This window comes from Trichechus manatus, unplaced genomic scaffold, assembly GCF_000243295.1.
Source record: "Trichechus manatus latirostris isolate Lorelei unplaced genomic scaffold, TriManLat1.0 scaffold00098, whole genome shotgun sequence".
Taxonomy (NCBI): domain Eukaryota; kingdom Metazoa; phylum Chordata; class Mammalia; order Sirenia; family Trichechidae; genus Trichechus; species Trichechus manatus.
In genome coordinates, this window is record NW_004444034.1 from 8,816,851 (window position 1) to 8,838,063 (window position 21,213).

At 37.5% G+C, this 21,213-nt stretch overlaps 1 protein-coding gene across 1 annotated transcript in view; it reads left to right on the forward strand.

Annotated features, from left to right (window-relative positions):
* FAM184A (family with sequence similarity 184 member A) overlaps positions 1-7,735 on the forward strand; it is a 137,924-nt gene extending 130,189 nt beyond the window's left edge. Inside the window, exons 15-18 of the mRNA XM_004382734.3 lie at positions 731-848; positions 2,963-3,067; positions 5,571-5,773; positions 7,381-7,735. Of these exons, the coding sequence (XP_004382791.1) occupies positions 731-848; positions 2,963-3,067; positions 5,571-5,773; positions 7,381-7,462 (508 nt within the window). The 3' untranslated portion in view covers positions 7,463-7,735. The remainder of the gene's footprint in view (positions 1-730; positions 849-2,962; positions 3,068-5,570; positions 5,774-7,380) is intronic.
* The last annotated feature ends 13,478 nt before the right edge of the window (positions 7,736-21,213 follow it).

A 21,213-nucleotide genomic window follows, 5' to 3' on the forward strand; every position in this document is an offset into this window, starting at 1 on the left:
TTATATTGAAAGTGCTTTTTTTCCCCCCAAGCAAAGCCAGCAGTTTCCATTTGCATCTTCTTTGATCTGCCCTGTCTTATATATTTATCTTTTGCAGGGTCAGTGTTGCCTCTGCTCATAAAAAGTGGCCTCTATTTTAGAGTCTTTGGTGGCATTCAGTACTATTACTGTCTCATTCTGGACAGAATAAACCTAGAAGGGAATATAATTCTTCCCTTACCTAATGAAACTTTTTTACAGTTTATATGTATTGGCTGATTAATATAGAGTCTGTAAACTACATTTCTCATAAGCTGGAAAAGAATGATGGTTGTATATGTGTGTTCCTTGTTCCCCTTTCCTCTTGTCCCTTTTATATATGTTATCAAACCTTATATCATCACACAATATTGTATTTGTGGTAAACGCTCCTAATAGTAAGCCTACATTTCTAGCATCAAACTATATTTATTAGACTAGCCCCATTTAGCTTGTGCAGAGCCCTTACCTCATATCCAAATACTCTTAAATAGCTTAAAATGGGTGAATTCTTTTAAACAAGTAACTTTCATCTACTCCTGAAAAGCCTTTTAATAACACAATCACATCATTCATTATGCATAGAAGTTTCAAGAAAAAAATTTTTTTGTTTTAAATATGTGTGTTCAACTGGACTAATTTGAAAAATGTAGACGTTACAAAAGAACATGTCTGAGCCATATCAATGAATTAAAAGTTTTCTTATTTTTAGACTAGAAGAAATGGAAGAAAAATATCTACAAAGAGAATCAAAAGCAGAAGATATACAGATGATTACAGAATTAAAAGCCATGCTTTCAGAGAGAGACCAGGTCATAAAGAAACTAATTGTAAGATATCTTGTTTTGGGTGTAGGCATGTTACTAATCAATAGACTGTTGATTGGGAAAACATGGGAAAATATTTTTAAGTAATGCTAAATTAAACACAAATTATAAAAATGTGCATTATCATTGAAAATTTATTAAAATGTTTATGAATGAGAATAAGATCTGTAATTTTAAAAGTTTTAATTTAGTATTAGGGGATTGTATGTGCTTCTTTTTCTCTAAAGAAATAGTCATTTTAATACATATCAAATGTTTAATATGTTATTGCCAATATACTGTTACAGTATATGTGTGTGCATGTACATATTGAAATGTAGAATTAAATTGGATAGGAAGGAAGAGTCAACACATTCACAGAATGTAACTTCTAGGTTAATCAGGTTAATTCCCTAAAGCATATTCCATAGAATACTTATCCAAAGAGATACTCCATGGAAAAGGGGTTCCATGATCTAGCCTAAGAAAACTTATATGCACTCTCTTAGAGACTCTCAATCCACATTGAATTGGGAAGTTTTTGAAATTTATAAAACATTTCAGAGTCTTCTAAAATTAAATGTCTTGACCAATAATTAAAATATTGCTTCTTACTGCCACTAACAAAAATCTTTCACAGTAAAACTAGAAATAAACAATACTAATCAATCTATTAATCGATCTCTTCAACTGAAAACTTTGGAAATTAGCATGCAAAGAGTCTAAGATCAATGTTTTCTTTCTTTTTTGCCTAACACATCTCTTTTAGCCTTTAGAAAAGCCAGCCTGTTGTCTGGGACTAGAAATTTGTGCCAAGAAAAGCAAGTAGTAGATAGGGGTCCATAGATGAAACCCAGTAGCAGATGTTGGAGAGGTACAGTGTGTGATGCCTCAACCCACTAACCACCCAGTTTTCCAAGCACTGTGAATACAGGCCTCACAGATTGCTCTAGCTGATAGCAGTTGTTGTTGTTGTTAGGTACCACCGAGTTGATTTTTGACTTATAGCAACCCCATGTGACAGTAGATCTGCCCATAGGGTTTTCTAGGCTGCAGTCTTTATGAGAGCAGATTGCCAGCCAGGACTTTCTCCTGAGGAGCCACCAACTTGAACCACCAACCTTTCAGTTAGCCGCTGAGTGATTAACCATTGCACCACGAGGGTTCCTTGCTGATACCAGTGAACTCATAGAAAATTACTATATATTTCACACATGAAATTAGCAAGTATAGTAAGTGTATTTCAGCTATTGTCCCTAGAAATAGCTATTGATTTTCGAGTTCTTACTAAATAGATGTTACAGATATAATTGTATTTTATCCTCACAACACAGTATTAGACTTCGAAGAGAGAAGTAACTGTCCAAAGCAGTTCAGCTATTCAATGACAGTACCAGGAGTCTAGCCAAGGGTTGTCCCACACCAGAGCTCATTCATTCTTTTTCCACTGTATCCTGCTGACTCCCTGATTCTGTGGACTGTGAGGTTAATGACTTACTGGGTGGTAGTAAGTGGTGACTAAATGGTGGGTGAAGAATCTAGTTCTACTAGAGCACAGCACTGCATTCTGACACACACTGTTCCATTTACTTACGGCCTTCCTTCAGTCTGGTTAGTTTAATTAGTACATTTCGTTAGTGAAGCCAAAAGGCCAATATTTTATCTCTGTGTGTGCCATTTTTTTTCGCTGCTGTATGGTTCCCAATGCTGTAATAACTCTGATGTCTCAGAGAGGAAATCAGGTATGTTCAAATCCACCTCCAGTACTCCAGGATAAGGTTACAGTGTCATAAACAACTCAGCCATGCACACAGTTCCATGAGTGCAAGTTAGACCTGCTCAAACTGCACAGCCAGCCCTGTGGAAGAGATGGGACCAAATAAAACAGACCCAGTCTAGGAGGAAGAGGGTTTGAAGAGTAGAGAAAAGACCCTGGGGTAAAGGGTTTGAAAGGTGTTAAAAACTTACCTACCAGCTATCTATTTAACACATCAGCAACCGGCTCTAGAAATTTTTTAAGAAGGCATATGCATGTTCATAGATGTTTTATATTAAATTTTGAATGAAATGACGTTTATAAATTTTTTAAAATATCCAATCGAAAATGTTTAAAAGATGTTTGAAATTCTTTTGCTTAGGAGGATAATAAATTTTACCAGCTGGAATTAGTCAATCGAGAAACTAACTTCAACAAAGTGTTTAACTCAAGTCCTACTGTTGGTGTTATTAATCCACTAACAAAGGTATGTGCTGGAAACACTGAAAATAGAGAAGTGGTTTAAACTTGATTTAAAATGTAGTAAAATATTTAGAGTAGCAGAGGATAAGGCTTCCTTTTTTTTTTTTTTAAACAATTGACTAAAATCGATGAATTTTTTATGTATTCATTTTCAGAATAAGACTCTAATCATTTCTTGTATTTATTGATAACTTATACTCCTTAAAATAATTTTATTATAAAGCCTTAGTTTTACTGGTTTGTTTTTCTTATCTCTAAAGAAAACTAAATCACCTTAAGCTAATTTCTTCCTTAGGGGTCAGAATTCTCTATGGGGTCCAGAAGGACACTCAAGCCTGGATACTCAATTGCTATCCCTAACTTAAGGCCTCTGATCTCAATGGACCTTGGGTTGAACATGTATTTTGTTCCCTACCCAACTGTCAGAGAAGGATTTTACTTTGCTCAGTCTTCTGACCTTTCTTGATAATTAAAATTAAATATGTCTCTTTCTGATACTTAACTTTATTACCTCTCTTAGGACAATTAGAAAAGCCTTGCAGACAAATGAATGGACATGGCTAAGTCTTGTATGTCTTTGTACCCCAGCTCCCCATGGTTCCCAAAATAATGCTTTGTGTATAGTGGGTATTCAATAAATATTTGCTCAGTTACAAAATTTCATCATATTTTCTAAAAGCCACCATGAATTATCTTAGGGAATAAAGCACATAATAAAGAATAAATAATAACTGTATATATTAGCCACACTGGGATTATATATCTTTAGCAGCATAAATAAAAGTTGATCCAAATTTTATTAAGTTGCATATCACACCTAATTTCTGTTAGGTGCTCAGCCAGAAACATATTTAAACTTTTGCTTTAACACTCATAGAACTTCTCTCTTAAGAACTCTGACTCTACCCTTCTTTCACAGGTTAAAGTGTTCCAAACTTTAATGTTTTATAAAATAGAATGACTAAAGTAGGGGACCATATAGCTGTATTTTCATAGCTTAACATACTACCTGGCACATAGAAGGCTCTCAATAAATAATTGGTGAATGAATGAATGTAGTTAATTTCCATTTTTAAATTCACAATTATCGTTAGGGTAAAATAAACTCAGTTTATAAAGCAAAATTATGAGACATGTTCAAACAAGATTTACTAGAAATATTTTCCTTTCATTTATTATTTATTTTATTGAAATTAAATATTTAGCTATGATATCATTACTAGAACTTTACCAGTAATACTTTGACTTCTTAAAATAGAAATCTTAAATAGGTTTAATTATGCCCTCTGGTAACTAGAAAAAGAAAATGCAAAGCTGTATCCTTGTAAGATCTTTCAAGCTACTTCTGACTCCTAATAGTGACTTCAATTTTCACAAATGACTATGAAGAAGACAATTCTTTCTTTTTTCAGTTATACTACAATAGGCTTCTTGTCAGAGACTCCATGATTCATAGAATATAACATAGAGAAAGACGTCTCGATAGTAAGATACTACTTTATAAGTAAAGGAAAAAGACTGTTTGTCACTTAAGTGCATTTTTTTTCCAAACTCTGGAGACATTTGGTAAAAATTATTTCAGAAATTTTATTACCATACATTTAATTAGCAGAAGATGAGAATATTCAAAATATTTTAAAACTTGTTAATTTTTATTCGGCAGAGCAAGATGATGCTCATCGATTCTAGAGATGCTCATAAAATACTTAGTTTGAGGCTTAGTTTAAGGATTTGGAAGCTGGTAGATTTTGGTAATCTGTACTTGTAATCTTCTTTTCATCTCTGTTTATTTGAAAGACAACTATCTGATGGCCAGTTACAAAACATTGATCATTTTTGTTTTGTAAACTTTAAGTTTTTAAAAAAGATTATAATTAATATTACCAATTAATTGGAAAATTAGACTTAATTTTGCAGGCTTAGTTTTCTCTTTTCAGAAAGATGGTGCAGTAAATTTAAAACCAATTTACGTCTCCAAATCAGCTTCATATCTTAAGTAGAAATGTGAGATTTGTGTCAAACTAGATTGCCAAGTATTTTCTCATCCCCTTTTTTTTTTCTAGGCAAGGACTTCCTCCCTTTGACAGATAGCAAAAGTTCATGGACCTCTCTTTTAAAATTATTTTTAACTGTTCCCCTTCTAATTTTAGCCAAAATCAATTTAACCTCGTGGCACCTGCAAGACCTACTCTCTTCCCCTCTTCCTCCCAATATTTTTACCCCTTGGCATTCTTTCCACCTCCTCCTCCCTTCCCATGTACCACTCCTCAACATTTCTTCCTCATTCTTCCTCTCCTGGCAGCATGTCTGGCTATGAGGATTCCATGTAGATAAAGAACATCTCCAAGGATCCCCAGACCACACTTTGGGTAATACTAGTTAATTTCAACATTCCAACTTACAAAAGCTTCCAAAGTTTTCACGACGAATTTATATCTTCTACTCTTCCTATTTTCTCATTTGTCCTTACGCAGGGACTATCCTTACATGTGTTATTTTTAATGCAGCAAAAGAAGAAGAATGATAAATCAACAACAAACAGGTTTGTGAGTGTTCCCAATCTAAGTGCTCTGGAATCTGGTGGAGTGGGCAATGGACATCCTAATCGCCTGGATCCCATTCCTAATTCTCCAGTCCACGATATTGAGTTCAACAGCAGTAAACCACTTCCACAGCCAGTGCCACCCAAAGAGCCCAAGACATTTTTGAGGTGAGCCCTGCCTCACCAATGATTTTTGTTTTTCTTTTCTCTTTTGAGAAATCTACCTTCTTACATTGCAGAAACCCACTACTCTTAAGAACAGGCTAGGAAAAGAAATATTACTGTGAAATATTTTCAAAATATATTTATCACCTCTCTAGAGAATTTTTTGGCTCTATTGAAAAGATTTTTTCTAATTAATAGTTGCCAGTTTTCTAAATGCTTGAAGAGGTGCTAATATAATTTATATGCTTAGAATTTTAATATTTGTGAAAAGTTGCTTCATTTTTAGTATTATCTATTTCACTAATTTTTTATTAATAATCCATTCTTATAGAACTTTAAAATACATTTTTTATTTATTAAGGGGGTTTTATTTATGTTTCTTATGTTATATATGTTCATTTTTTCCCTTTCTTGTTTACTAGTCTTATTTATAAGTATATATACTTAATGCCAAAATAAAGTATATGTAAACTCTTGAGAGCTTATATACTTAAACAAAAAGGAAACTTAGAAATAATTTCTTAATCAGCAGGCCAATTTTGTTACCTCAGAGTTATTAAGTATATTAACAAGTAAATTTCTAAAGAAATGCAATTGTTTAATCATAGGTAAAGTCAGAAAGTACTGTCATTTTATGCTCATCTTACTGTTTACTGGTTTTTTGCTGCTTTAATTTTTTTTTTTTAACTTATTCTTACTAAACCTCAGTGTCACTAGCAATAGTCTTAACATGTAGGTAATTTGTTTTTTGGCTAAGTGGTTGACATAGTTAATGACTAATTATTTTAAAACAGTAAAAAAAAAAGAGCAAGATTGAAAAATACTCAAATGCACCTTTAAACGTGTCTACTGCTAAATATTTTGTGTTGCTTATGTTCCCTTGTGCATGAGTATGTTCAGGTATCAGTAAGATGCATGTGCATGAGCTCAAGAAACATGACTACTGGAGTTTCCATTACACATGTTGCGTGCCTTGTAATTTCCCCCAAAGACGGTAGGGATCCTTTTGTTTTCTCAACTAGCCCAAAGAATCTTTAGTTATAACTAAGATAAGTATAAATTATATAACTTTGAAGATAGAGGGGGAAATTGGATTTTTAATGCATCCTTTTTCCCCTCGAGTATTTGTTATAGAATTATGAAAGTTTAACATAAGTATACATCAAGTAAAAATACTATACCTAAAAAAAATATTATATCTTGGTTTAGTTAGTTCAGTTATATTTAAGGACCCATCTGTAAGAATCAAATGCTTGTATCAGATTCTGAAAGTTTAATTAACTGAAAGGGAAAAGGTACTGAAATAGAGGAGCATTTTCGTATTCTCTCTTATTCCTCACAATTCTTCCTCAGTTTTGGTGACATTATTTTTCTTAATTGTTTTTATTTTTATTTTTGTAATTGTTGTGATGTGGCTCCTCCTTAACTGAGTTGCTGATGCACTCTCATGGAGTGGAGAACCGACTCTAGAGGAGTAGCAAGTCTTTAAAACATAGCTTCTAAAATCAGAACCAGCTGTGGTAGTCTACACTGATGTTTTATGTGCTTTTACCTTCATTTTGCAAAACAGCTGAATGCTGGGTTACATGTCTCTCTTTTTATGAATTCAGTCCTCCTCAGAGTGAAGCTTCCCCGGTGGCTTCTCCAGATCCCCAGCGCCAGGAGTGGTTTGCCCGGTACTTCACATTCTGAAAGAATTGTATTGGCACAGTTCTGTGTGGACTGATACTAAGAGCATGGTCTTATACAAATCATTATGTGAACAGGCTTTCCTATGTCAAACACTGTGAATGAGAAAGTATTTGTCTCTCCAATTTGAAAATGCACTGTATTTCTTGTGATATTTATTGGAATCACTCTATAAGGTACTATATTATGTGTGTAATTATAGCAGTTATTTTTATTTGAGATGGAAAAGTCTTTAACCTTTGTAATTACTGCATAATAAATTTTGTTAGAACAAACAAGGGTGCTTTTCATTTTTTCCTAGTTTGTTTTAACTTTCAAATACCTTTTAATTTCAGGTAAGACTTGCCAAAAAGCTTGACTGCATAATAATCATATAATATCAAATTATTTGATTTCAGTAATCACAAAAGAAAATTGGGATAGGAAAATATGTTACAATCTGTTGGTTTCTTCTATTACCATGTATAACTAATTAAACTGTATTCTCTACATTTACAAGGCTAGAATGAAAGCACTTGTGTAAATTGTGGACTTTCAAGTACATAAAATACTTCTGACTTTTTTATACCATAAGTTTTCAAAGTATTGTTTCTGAGACTTTAGGATCTAGAACTTCTAGTTCAGTTGGTATCTATTATTAATATTATGCTTCATGGCCAAAAATTACCAGGTAAAGAGAAAGTCAACTCGATTTTAATTGTCTTAAAAGCCAGTTTGTTAGTTTTCTAAATAGGCAGTTTAGTACTGATATATGAACATAGGCAACTAACCAATTTTACATGTTCTTGAGATCTTCCATTCCTTTAAGCTTTTAGTCCATCTTGGCAGGCTGTTATATTGTATTCAGTCGCCTGAAAGAGTGCATCCATTTCTAAGAATGTCCAATTTGTTGATTCAGTAATGTAAACTTTTGAAGTGTCTGGGTGAACTAAATAAATGCGAATACATGATGTAGGAATGATTATAATAACGTTACATGCCAACTTTTTTGTGGCAAAATATATATGACAAAATATTTGCCATTTCAATCATTTCTTACACGTACAGTTCAGTGACATTGATTATGTTCACCCTGTTGGACAACCATCACCACTACGCATTTCCAAGTTTTTTCATCACCCTTAAGGGAAACTCATACCCCTTAAGCAGTAACTCCCAATTCCTCCCCTCCAACTTAACACTGGTAACCACTAATGAACTTTTATCTCTATGTATTTACCAAGGAGTTATGGTTGTGCAGTGGTTAAAGCTCTCAGCTGCCAACCAAAATGTCAGCAGTTCAAACCCACCAGCTGCTCCACAGGAGAAAGATGTGGCAGTTGGCTTCCAACCACTAATTAACTTTTATCTCTCTGCATTTGGCTATTCTAGATATCTCACTTTTGTTTTGAATTGTGGTAAAATGTATATAACAAAACATTTTCCATTTCAACCATTTTTACATGTACAATTTAGTGACATTAATTACATTCACCATGTTGTGCAACCATCATTATCCGTTTCCAAGTCTTTCATCACCCTTAATAGAAACTCAGTGCCTTATAAGCAAGAATTCCTCCTTCCCCCTCCCATTGCCCCTGGTAACCACTAATAAACTAGATGAGGGTGTTTGTCTGTTCTAGATATTTCATGTAAGTGGGATCATACAATGTTTGTCTTTTTGTGTCTGTTTTTACTCAGCATAATGTTTTCAGGTTTCATCCATGTCATAGCATGTATCAGAACTTCATTTCTCTTTATGGTTGGATAATATTTGATTGTATAAATAGACCACATTTAGTTTATCCATTCATCTGTTGATGGACAAAAGTTATTTCCACCTTTTGGCTATTATGAATAAGGCTTCAATGAACATTGGTGTACAAGTACCTGTTTTGAATTCCTGCTTTCAGGTTTTTTGGGTATATACCTAGGAGTAGAATTGTTGGGTCATATGCTAATTCTTTGTTTTTGAGGAACCACCTGTTTTCCACAGTGGTTGCACCATTTTACAATCCCACCAGCAATGGATGAGGGTTCCAGTTTCTCCACATCCTCTCCAAGACTTGACATTTTCCATTTTTCTGATGATAACCATCCTAGTGGGGGTAAGTGGTATCTCATTGTGGTTCCATTGGTCCATTGATTTGCATTTCCCTAATGATTAATGCCACCACTTGTCTGTCAGTTTGTCGTACTGTGGTGGCTTGCATGTTGCTGTGATGCTGGAAGCTATGCCTGCCGGTATTTCAAATACCAGCAGGGTCACCCATGGTGGGCAGGTTTCAGTGGAGCTTCCAGACTAAGACAGACTAGGAAGAAGGACCTAGCATTCTACTTCCGAAACAATTGGCCAGTCAAAACCTTATGAATAGCAGTGGAACACTGTCTGATATAGTGCCAAAAGATGAGCCCCTCAGGTTGGAAGGCAGTCAAAATACAACTAGGGAATAGCTGCCCATTCAAAGTACAGTCAACCTTAATGACGTGGATGGGGTAAAGCTTTCATGACCTTCATTTGCTGATGTGGCACAACTCAAAACGAGAAGAAACAGCTGAAGACCCTCATCAAGATGGATGGACGCAGTGGCTGCAACAATGACCTCAAGTATAATAACAATTGTGAGGATGGCGCAGGACCGGGCAGTGTTTTCATTCTGTCGTACATAGGGTCGCTATGAGTCGGAACTGACTCAACAGCACCTAACAACAAGGATTAATGACGTCAAGCATCTTTTCATGTGTTTAGTGGCCATTTGTATATCTTTGTATATCTTTGGAGAAATGTCTATTCAAGTCCATTATTTGATTGTGTTACTTGTCTTTTTTGTTGTTGAGTTGTAGGAGTTCTTTATATATTCTAAATGTTAAACCCTTATCAGATATATAGTGGCAGGGAAAGCTTGACATGGAAGGTGGTGCCTGTGCACACTGTTAAAGAGAGTAGGATTTAACCAGACAGACAAGGGGTAAGGGTATTTCAAGGACAAGCGGAAACAAGAGTCAAGAAAGAGCAGGCCAGCTGCATCCAGAGAACTGCATGTGATACCACAGGACCAATGTTTAAAGTGCATATAGGGCTGGAGAAGATGGCATAAGAAGAAAAGCATCCATTTCTTGAGCACTTACCTTGTATCAGAAACTTCATCAGTAATATTTTAAACCTTTCAAAAACAACTCAGGTGAAGAAACTGAGTACTCCCCCACCCCCCTCAAATCATACAGCTACTAAGGGCTGAAACTTGTGTTCTTTCCATTATGCTTACTGAGGAATTAGACTTGATCCTCTAGAATTTTAAGCATGTAATAAATAGCATGATTAGATTTAAAATTTAGAAAAATCACTATATTGGCTCTTTATAGAGTTGTTCAGAAGAGATGAGTGCCTGACTGGCTTTGGAAAGACCAGTTATGGACTTACTGAATTGGTTCAGATGAGGACTGAAGAACTGTTAATGGGAATGGAGATGAGGGGATAAAGTGAAGATGTAGAATTGGTGTGAGTTGGTGACATACAGACCTCCATTACATCTCCAGTGATTGGATGCTCACTACCTCTGAGGCTCCCTAGCACTGGCTCTGCTACGAACAACAAATATTTTTGACTCAGCCTCCTGGGCTGTATAATAAAATGCTAGCCCTGGCACTGCCTTCCTGCAGAGACAATATGCAATAGTTTGTGAAAGGTTTTAGGAAAGGTATAAATTACTGTAGGTGAGAAAATAGTTGTCTTGGAAAGTGGAAGAGTGAATACACTAGAGAAGTGTAAAAAGACTGCCAGGCAATAATTGAGACTGGAGATGATGTATTTATATTGAAACCCACTGGCATGATTGTATTCGTTGGCCATCTTCAGCTACTTGGATGCAAGTTTATACGAGTGGGTAGTTGAATTTAACCAGGATTAGGATTTTGCCAGGTAAGTACAACAGAAGGTGGGATGTGAGAGGAGTGAGGGTGTTTGTAGAGGAGTGATGATAATAAAAATGCTATTTATCATTATCAACACCCTAAAATTAATTTTACACTAGGATTTGAAAAATAAAACCATAGTGGACAAATACTATTTATTGCCTTACTTTAGGTAAGATATCAAATAGATTTTTACATACAGGTTAAATGCTTAATTATCCCATTCTATCTCCAATCATATGTGGTTATGATTAAAACTGTTATTGTTATCATATCTTAAAATATCCACCTAAGATGTTTCATCATCATCAAACAGAAGTTTCTAACACGACTTCTTTTTCTAGACACACTGATTTTATAACTAGGGTGAAGAGAGATAGGTCTAAGGAGAATTGTAAGGAATATTCTCTTTGCATATATGGCTCTGTCCTAGAGCTAGAGCACAGACAGTGCTTCTTGAACAGCTGACCTGTGATTGGTTTGTTTTGCTGTGTCTTCCATCATATTGTAGAAACTGTTAATGTAGACTAAAACCGGAAAATCTAACCCGTTGCTATTGAGTCGATTCTGACTTATAGCAACCCTATAGGACAGAGTAGAACTGCTCCATAGGGTTTCCAAGGAGCGGCTAGTGAATTCAAATTGCCGACCTTTTGGTTAACAGCTGTAGCACGATGTAGCTCTTAACCACTGTGCCACCAGGGCTCTGATGAGGACTAGGAGGTGAAAAAGGAAAATTTTATAATGTCATAAATGCTTCCTTCATGTTCACAGATCCATATGCAAAAGTTCTGTCAGAAATAATACAAATGAGATACTTGGTAATATGTCACTAACTGGTTCAGTAGTTAAGTTTTTAGATTCCAAAAATGATTGATGATAAAAGCATATGAAAGTATTTTGAGGGCAGTATCTTTCTTTGGGCCCAGCTAAAAATCATCCGTATGAAGTCTCTTAAATATTAATTTCTTTTCATATATCTTATAGAGAACATGGAGAGCCCTGCTGGCACAGTGGTTAAGAGCTATGGCTGTTAACCAAAAACGGCTGGCAATTCATCAGCTGCTGTCTGGAAACCCTACGGGGCAGTTTTACTCTATCCTATAGGGTCACTGTAAGAACGGTGTGGGGTAGGTGTCTGACTTCCTCCAACCCCACAAGGAGGAAGGAGAACCAAGATCAACAGCACAAGGCAGACTCCCCTGAGGTGGCGGCCAGACAAGCCTCCTCTCTCTGCCATATTTACTAATTCTGACACCAGCTGTCCCTCCCATAGCACTCTCTACTTGGGTTCAATAATTCATTGCAATCGCCACAGAGAACTCACCATACTCACAATTATGAGGTTTATTAGGGAAGTAACAGTTAAACAATTCAGGCTCGAGAACACTCAGAATACAGTTCTTCCCTCAGGATAACCTCTCCCCAGCTGTTCTTGCAGGCATGCCTCTCCCTGGCACTCAATCTCTGCCCAAAGGCACTCAGCTTTCTTTCTATGTGGGCCGGGAAGGCCACCGTGCTGTCTTCTGCTGCTGGGGGTCTCTCCTGCTGGTCTCTCCTTCCTTGATGGTGGTGGCCCCCCTCTTCTCTGGAATTGGCTCTTTTAGGGCAAAACTGACCAATCCCCTAGGTAGGCCACAATTACCCTATCACACTATCACCTGGGTGGGAGTTACAAGCCCATGGCTAGAAAGACCACACACAAAACTAAGTACTGCACTGCAGCCGCTATGAGTTGGAATCGACTCCACGACAATGGGTTTGGTTTTTTTGGGTTTTTTATAGAGAACATTCTATCAAGATCAACCATATAATTTGGAATAAAAATGTTCTTTGAAAATAATGATGTACATAATTTTTCCTTTCATGATCTTACAAATGTTCTAACATTCTCTGTCACACAACTCCACTGAAATAATGGCTTACACACTATTAATTTCTGTTTGGAAGATTACCACATATTGACCACTTCTGGTAATTCTAGTAATATCTTCATAATATTCTGAATGTAGCTGTATTTAATTTTAACAATTTTAATTTTATTAGCAGTTAAAAATCTGTTAGAGTAAAAATATACTCCGATATTCCATATAAATTAAGCCAGATTATTTGGCTCGACATTATTTGTGAGGCTATAACACACATGAAATATCTGTAATTCTAATGTAGCCAAGTATTATAAATGAAAAGTTTTAATTATTTCCATTAAAACCAGTTTTAAATGATTCCATAGCCTTATAAATTGAACTTATTTACTCTGTTTGATATAATATATGCAACCCTTAAATTTCAGAGAAAATAATGCCAAATCATTGCAGCCTTACATCAAAATTTGCTAAAAATTTTGCCATAAAACCAGAAATGAGTGCTTTTGTCTTTCCTAAAACTTGTCTTAAAAAAATACAAAACTGCATTTTTATTAATAAACACAATATTTAAATTGTGATATAAATTGCTATATTTACAAATGACATAAGGTGAAATCTTTGCCATTTTAATATTCATTGCTTTTGCTTTTTTCTACATGCTATTTCCTGCATGATTGTTCTACTATTTGGTACAGACTGGGAAGTACAGTCAGGCAGATGGAGAAGAATGACTTAAAAAGTTTGCTTCAGATGCTAGGTTTATCAGTCAGGGTTCTCCCGAGAAACAGAACTAGTAGGATTAAGATATATAGAGATTTACTTTAAGAAACTGGCTTATGTGATTGTGGGGGTTGGCAAGTAAGAAATCTGTAGGGCAGGCCAGCAGGCTGGAAACTCTTGGACAGGAGCTGATGCTGCAGTCTTGAGGCAGAATTTTTTCTGCCTCGGGGAAACCTCAGTTTTGCTCTTAAGACCTTTCAACTGATTGGATGAGGACCACCCATACTATCAAGAATGATCTCCTTTATTTATTAAAGTCAACTGATTGTAGATGTTTAGCACATCTACAAAATACCTTCACTGCAACACTTTAGTATTTAATTGACTAGCAGGGTACTATAGCCTAGCCAAGTTGATACATAAAACCATCACACTAGGAGAATGTCACATACCAAGCAACCTATGGATTCTACTTTTAGTGTTACTAAGGCATATATAGTTCTCATCTCTGATGTCTTTGGGCTTGTGCCTGAAACATCTTTCTGTTGCCACCTGGTGGTGTCTCCTCTGTGAAGGCTCTTTCCATGCCTTCACAGTGAATTAGACATTACTTCCTTGGTGCACCCATTGCTCTTGTATTACAATTCATCCATTCAACAAATATTGAGTGCCTACTGTGTGCCAAGCATTATTTAACGTGGTTGGGATAAATATATCATTGAACAAAACAGACAAATGTCCTTGTCATCACGGAGTTTATGTTAGAAGCAGGAGACACAGAAAATCAACAATAAACATAGTAAGTAAATTATATTGAATATTAGAAAGTGGTAAGTGCTATGGAAAAAAAATAGGGTAAGAGAGATCAGGAGTGCAGGAGGTGAGAGGGATTGGCATGGTGCAGAATTAACTAGAATGGTCAGAGTTTGCCTCATTAAAAGGTAAGATGGGAGCAAAGACTTGTTTTGTCTCCCCAGATGATTTTGAAGTCAATTACACCATGTGATTTATCTGATGTCTTTCCCTTCTACTACAATGCTCAATGCCTACTAGGCTACTGGATGGATCAAATGAGATAAATTTCTATCTTTAGAAGAGAAACTGGTGCTGTGTGTGTATCTGTGTATGTGCATACACGTTTATGTGCATGTACATGTGTGGTTGTACATACACATGTATTGTTAAACTCTAAATTCATTGCCATTTAATATTTACATAAATTTATATGTATATAAGTATATATGTAGATACATGTATATATGTGATTCTTAGCAGAGAAGAGAAAGCATTTGGGGAAGAGAATAAGCTTTCCTAACTCTGAATTTTAAAAGGAGTTCCTCATACAGAACTGTATTATAGGAGACATTTGAATGAAGTAGAGAATGGTATTCTCAATTTTACAACAAAAGCTGTCATGGATTTCACAAAGCTAATTTTCTTGAAGCAACCTTTGATAAAAGGGGAGATTACAGAATTTAAGAATAAGTCAATGAAAGAAATTCTGCAAAAAGTTTCTGAGTAGTATGATTTAAGCATGTAGCTGTCTAGTGGTCTAACTTGATCCAAGGATAGAAATGAGAATAGTTAGAGGTGTGAAAATTATCTTGGACAACCTTCCCTAAATACTACTGCTCTCAGCTTGGTTTTTGGCTACTAGAGATTATAATCTAACAAGTTACTAATGACAAGACCTTAAATGCTACTATTTTATATTTCTGAGAGACCATAGTACTTTGAAAATGGTAGAATTGGAATCAACTTATGAAATCTGAGATAACTTAGTCTCCTTTGATGATTTCATCTCAAGCAAAATGAAACTTTCCCTCAGAAAGGAAATTTTAACTGAACCTATTTTAGTTTTTAAAATCACTCTTTACTGGATTTCATAAAACATAGCTGAAATAATTTTGGCTGGGACATTTTTAAAGAAGCTATTGATATCCCCCACAATGGCCAAAAGATAGCCTCAGTCATGCACCCCTGAAGCATCTGTTTAGAGCTGAATGACTTCCTGGTATACGAGTTAGCTGCAAAATGTCCTTCCAGACAACTAAAATTCAACTTCTGTGTGGCACTGCAATAATTCAAATGCGTATTTTGGAAGAGTCACTGATACTATATTTCAGTTAATACCTTCACTGAATAACTATTATGTGCCAGTTACTATTCAAAATATATTTGCAGTTGAGGTTGAGCCATTTTCTCTACTAATTACAATTTTATTTAAAAATTTTAATAAAATTTATCTTAAAATGTTATTAAAAATTTAGGATCATGACCATTTTCTAAAAACATTATCAGCAAATAAGGGACATTCATCCTTCTATTTGCTATGACAGCTAGGCACACATCAGGTTGATGTATCCCCTAAGAACAGTCCAGCAATCAGAACAGACTTCAAAGTTTTCTAGTAATAAAAGACCTTCACTCTGTAGTTTACTCAATTTTAGATGGCTAATAAAATAAGTTACGGAAAGAAAAGTTCCAGGCCCCAATATTGAATGGGTGGGTTGTGGGTGTAGACTCCCCAAAATTAGACATTTTTGAGCTCCTCAGAGTTAACAGATACCTATGTCCAGCTGATGAGTAAGTAACACTTTTGTTTTCTTTAAACCAACACTCCCCACCCCCACTCCCCACCCCCAAATAGTCCTTAATCCATGGGGCTGGGCACCTGCCAGTCACGTTTAACTACATGACCTTGATGACCTAGCTGTAACTGACTGGACCAAAGATCAGCTAGCACAGAGCTCTAACAGGATAAATCTGATTCTCTCATCAAGAATTTGGAATTGGACACAAAGAAAGTTGAGTTAGTTTTATCATATAGCTGCACCTATAACATGTGTAAACCTTACAGCTAGCTGCAGGTCTACCAAACCCCACAAACTGAGTTAAGAAGCACAGAAAGGCAACCTGCAGAAAGAAAACTATGTATCAGGTAAGTAGGGAAGAGTTCAGAGATGCAGTGATCTGTGATGGATTTCAGTTGTTTCAGCCTTTCCCTAAGGCTTGGTTGTATCCTCCTTTTTGACTCCATGAGATACTCAGGATCCTTACAGTAATTTTGCTTAAACAAAATAGTTTGTTACTTGCAACCAAGAACTCTTAAAATACATACACTGTAGAAAATAATATCCACACATTTATTAATCTAGCTAAGTCTGTATCCTCTTAATGGTATTTACTTGCTTTTTTGAAGCTGATAACTTTGTATTAAGATTTAAACTTAAACATTCATGAATGTTGTTGTTAGGTGCCATGCAGTTGGTTCCCGCTCACAGCAACCCTATGAACAACAGAACAAAACACTGCCCTGTCCTGCGCCATCCTCACAATCATTGCAATGTTTGAGCCCACTATTACAGCCACTGTATCAATCCATCTTGTTGAGGGTCTTCCTCTTTTTCACTGACCCTCTACTTTACAAATGTCTCTTCCAAATTCAGTTTTGCATATAGTCTTGCTGACTTAGCCAAGTGTCTTTTTTACCTCCCAAGAGTTTTAAGTGAACTAGAAGCTAAAAGAATGTGATATTCTTATTTGCACAAATATATGTCAACAACTTTTTGGTAGGAGATGAAGAAACCTTTTTCAAGAGAAATTGGGAGTATTCTTCAGACAGCTGCCTTCCAAACAAGAGACCCCGGTATGATTCCTGTCCACTGCACCTCATGCACAGTCATCATCCTTCTGTCAGTGGAGTCTTACGTGTTGCTATGATGCTGAGTAGGTTTCAGTGAAGCTTCCAGACTAGGAAGAAAGGCCTGGAGACCTACTTCCAACTCATGGCAACCCCATGTGTGCAGAGTAGAACTGTTCCATAGGGTCTTCAAGGCTGTGACCTTTTAGAAGCAGGCCTTATGTTCACCAGGCCTTATTTCCAAGGCACCTTTCTGTTAGTAGTCCAGAGATTAACTATTTGTGCCACCTGGGAACTAGATACAGATATAAAATCAACATTAAAAATCAATTATATTTCTATATAATAAAAAAGAACAATTGGAAATTAAAATTTTAAAATATAATTTATAATAATAGTATCGAAAAGCGTGATTTCCTTCCCATATATTTAGGGATAAATCTGATCTGGGGATAGATGTGACAAAAGATGTTCGAGGCCTGTATTCTGAAAAATCACAAAACATTGTTGAAAGAAATTAAATGTTGTATGCCATCAAGTCGATTCTGACTCATTGCAACCCTACAGACAGGGTAGAACTGCCTCATAGGGTTTCCAAGGGTATAATCTTTAAGGAAGCAGACTGCCACATCCTTCTCCTGTGGGTTGGCTGGTGAGTTTGAACCTCTGACCTTTCAGTTAGCAGCTGAGCACTTAACCACTGCCCACCAAGGCTTCAAGAAATTAAACAAGACCTAAATAAATAGTGGAGCCCTGTGCCCAGTGGTTAAGAACTATGGCTGCTAACCAAAAAGTCAGCAGTTGGAATCCACCAGCCAGTCCCTGGAAACCCTACGGGGCAGTTCTATTCTGTCCTATACGGTTGCTATGAGTCGGAATCGACTCCATGGCAATGAGTTTGGTTTTGGTTTTAATTAAACAGAAGTTATTCAAGGGCCGGATGACTCAATATTGTTAGGATGTAAATTCTTCCCATATTGATCTATAGATTCAATGGCAACCCCAATCACATCAGGCTTTTAAAATAGAAAGTGACAAGCTGATTCTAAAATTCATATGGAAATACGAGGGACTCAGAAGGGCCCAGTTCTGAAAAAGAGCAAAATTGGAGGGCAAAAACTATCTGATATCAAGACTTATTATAAACCTTTAGTAATCAAGACAGCATGCTTATTTCCGTAAAGATACACAAATAGATCAATAGAACAGAAAATACAGTCTAAGAAGAGACCCACACATATAAGCATAACTCATTTTTGACACAGGTGCAAAGGCAATTCAGTGGAGAAAGGACAGTTCTTTCAACAAACGGTGCTGGATATCCATATGCAAAAAAGTGGCCTACAATCCACATTTCGCACCATATACAAAAAGTAACTCAAAATGGATCATAGACCTAAACATAAAATGTAAAATCATAAAACTTCTAAAAGAAAACATAAGAAAAAAATCCGTATGACCTTATGTTAGGCAGATTTCCTAGATACACCAAAAGCACAATCCTTAAGGGCCGGCTCCATACCGCCAGATGCCGCCTCAGGACTCTCCCCGCCCCCAGACCGGGCCGCGCTCTCTCGCCCCGCCCCGGGCTCGCCTCCCGCGCGCCTACCAGCTTCTCCACCAGGACTCCAACCGGAAGAGCCGCGGGGCGGGAACGTGTGCTGGTGCACTGCTAGGTGTCTGTGGGTGCTGGACGGACCGGATTGCCCGCGAGGCGCTGGCGTTCCCCGGCGCGCGGCAACCCGCGAGAGCCAGCGCAAACGCGCCCTGCCCCGCCTCCCGCCCCTCCGGCCGCGCCAACCTCGTAGCGCGACCGGAGCCCTGGACGTCGCTCCGCCACCGGAGCAGCGCGCCTCCGGCGGCTTCTGACACCCAGATGTCGGCAAGTAAGTGACAGCCGCTGTCTTGTTTCACGGCTGTTAATTTTTTCTCCGGCAGTTCGTCCCAGGTCTCTTCCACGTCTGGTTAATTGAAAAACTTCAATTCCGGGAGCGGTCAGGCAAGGGAGCTGCGCGGGAACAGAGCAGGGGACGTGTCAGAGACTTGCCGAGGTGTTTCTCGGCAGGGAGTGCGTCGATAGACCTTTTGGATTAAAAGTTTGGGAAGCATTCCTCCAAGAACAATTCAGCTCCACGCTAGCTGACCGCCTGTTGGTCGAGCGGTGAGGAGACGCTGCGAGGACTTGGTCCAACGGGGCGGGGTCAGAGGCGGGACTTAGCGCGCGGGCTCCTGCGGCCCTGGAGAGGGGCGTGGCTTCCGGAGGGAATGCTGCAAAACCCGTTGCCCTGGAGTGGATTCTGACTCAGTAACCGTATAGGGCGAAATAGAACTACCCGGTGGGATTTCCTGTAGGGTCGCTATGAGTCGGAATCGATTCCACGGCAGCAACGGGTTTGGTTTTGGTTAATCTTAAGGAAGCAGACTGTCACATCTTTCTCCCGTGGAGCCAGTAGTGGGTTCGAACCACCTTTCGCTTGGTAGCCCAGCGCTTAACCATTGCCACCGGGGCTCTTTGGAGTGTGTTTTAAGATGCTAGTTGTCCACGCTCCTGCTGTTTCTTCTTGGCGCCTGTTCTTGATTGCTGTCCAGTGGATTCTGACTCATGTGGACAAAGTAGCACATGCGGTTAAATTAACACAATCGCTAATGATCGTATTTTGGCCCCAGATATTTAATAAGAAAAGGTAGAGGGAACTTGAAACTTGTAAAAGGACCTTTTTCAAAACAATGTGCCCTAGTCTGTATTTGGGTGGACATGTTTGTAGGGTTAGCAAGCTGTACCTAGAAAACAGTTGATTAGTCGGTTCGGGGCAGATGTTAAAAGTGAATGTTACTTTTGAAAAGATAGTCATTACCATATACGTTGTTGGTTTAACTAGGAGAAGTTTAATATGATCTTTATCTGAACCTTGAATTCTGCTGTTGCGCTCTTCCTGTCTTATGTGAAGCTGTCTTTCAACTGCACAATTTGTGGCTCTAAATTTTTTTTTCATTATACTTTAGGTGGAGGTTTACAGAACAAATGTTTTCCCATTAAACAGTCAGTACACATAATCGTCCTATGACATTGGTTAACAACCCCACAACATGTACACATGCTCCCTTCTCGGCCTTGGAGGACCCTTTTTTTTTTTTTTGGTGAAAATATACCTAGCCAAAGTACACCATTTCAAAAATTTCTGTATGTACAATTCAGTTACGTCGATTACGTTCTTCCAATTATGCTGCTATTCTCACTTTAGATGAAGGTTTATGGAACAAGTTTCTCATTAAAGTTAGTACACATATTGCCTTATGACAATGGTTACTCAACCTTGGGTTCCCCACCACCAGCCATTCCGCCCCCCAGTCCCTGTCCCTGGACTGCTGTGCCTCATCAGTCCCGCCTTGCCCCATGGGGCCGTCCAATCCCCGACTGAACAGTGAACCTCAGGAATCACCTCACCACCGAAATAAAAGGGTGTCCGGGGGCCACACTCTCAGGGTTTCTCCAGTCTCAGTCAGGCCAGTAAATCTGCTCTTTTTGTGTGTGTTAGAATTTTGTCCTACATCCTTCTCCTGCTCTGTCCAGAACCCTCTGTTGTGATCCCGGTCAGAGCAGTCAGTGGTGGTAGCCGGGCACCATCTAGCTG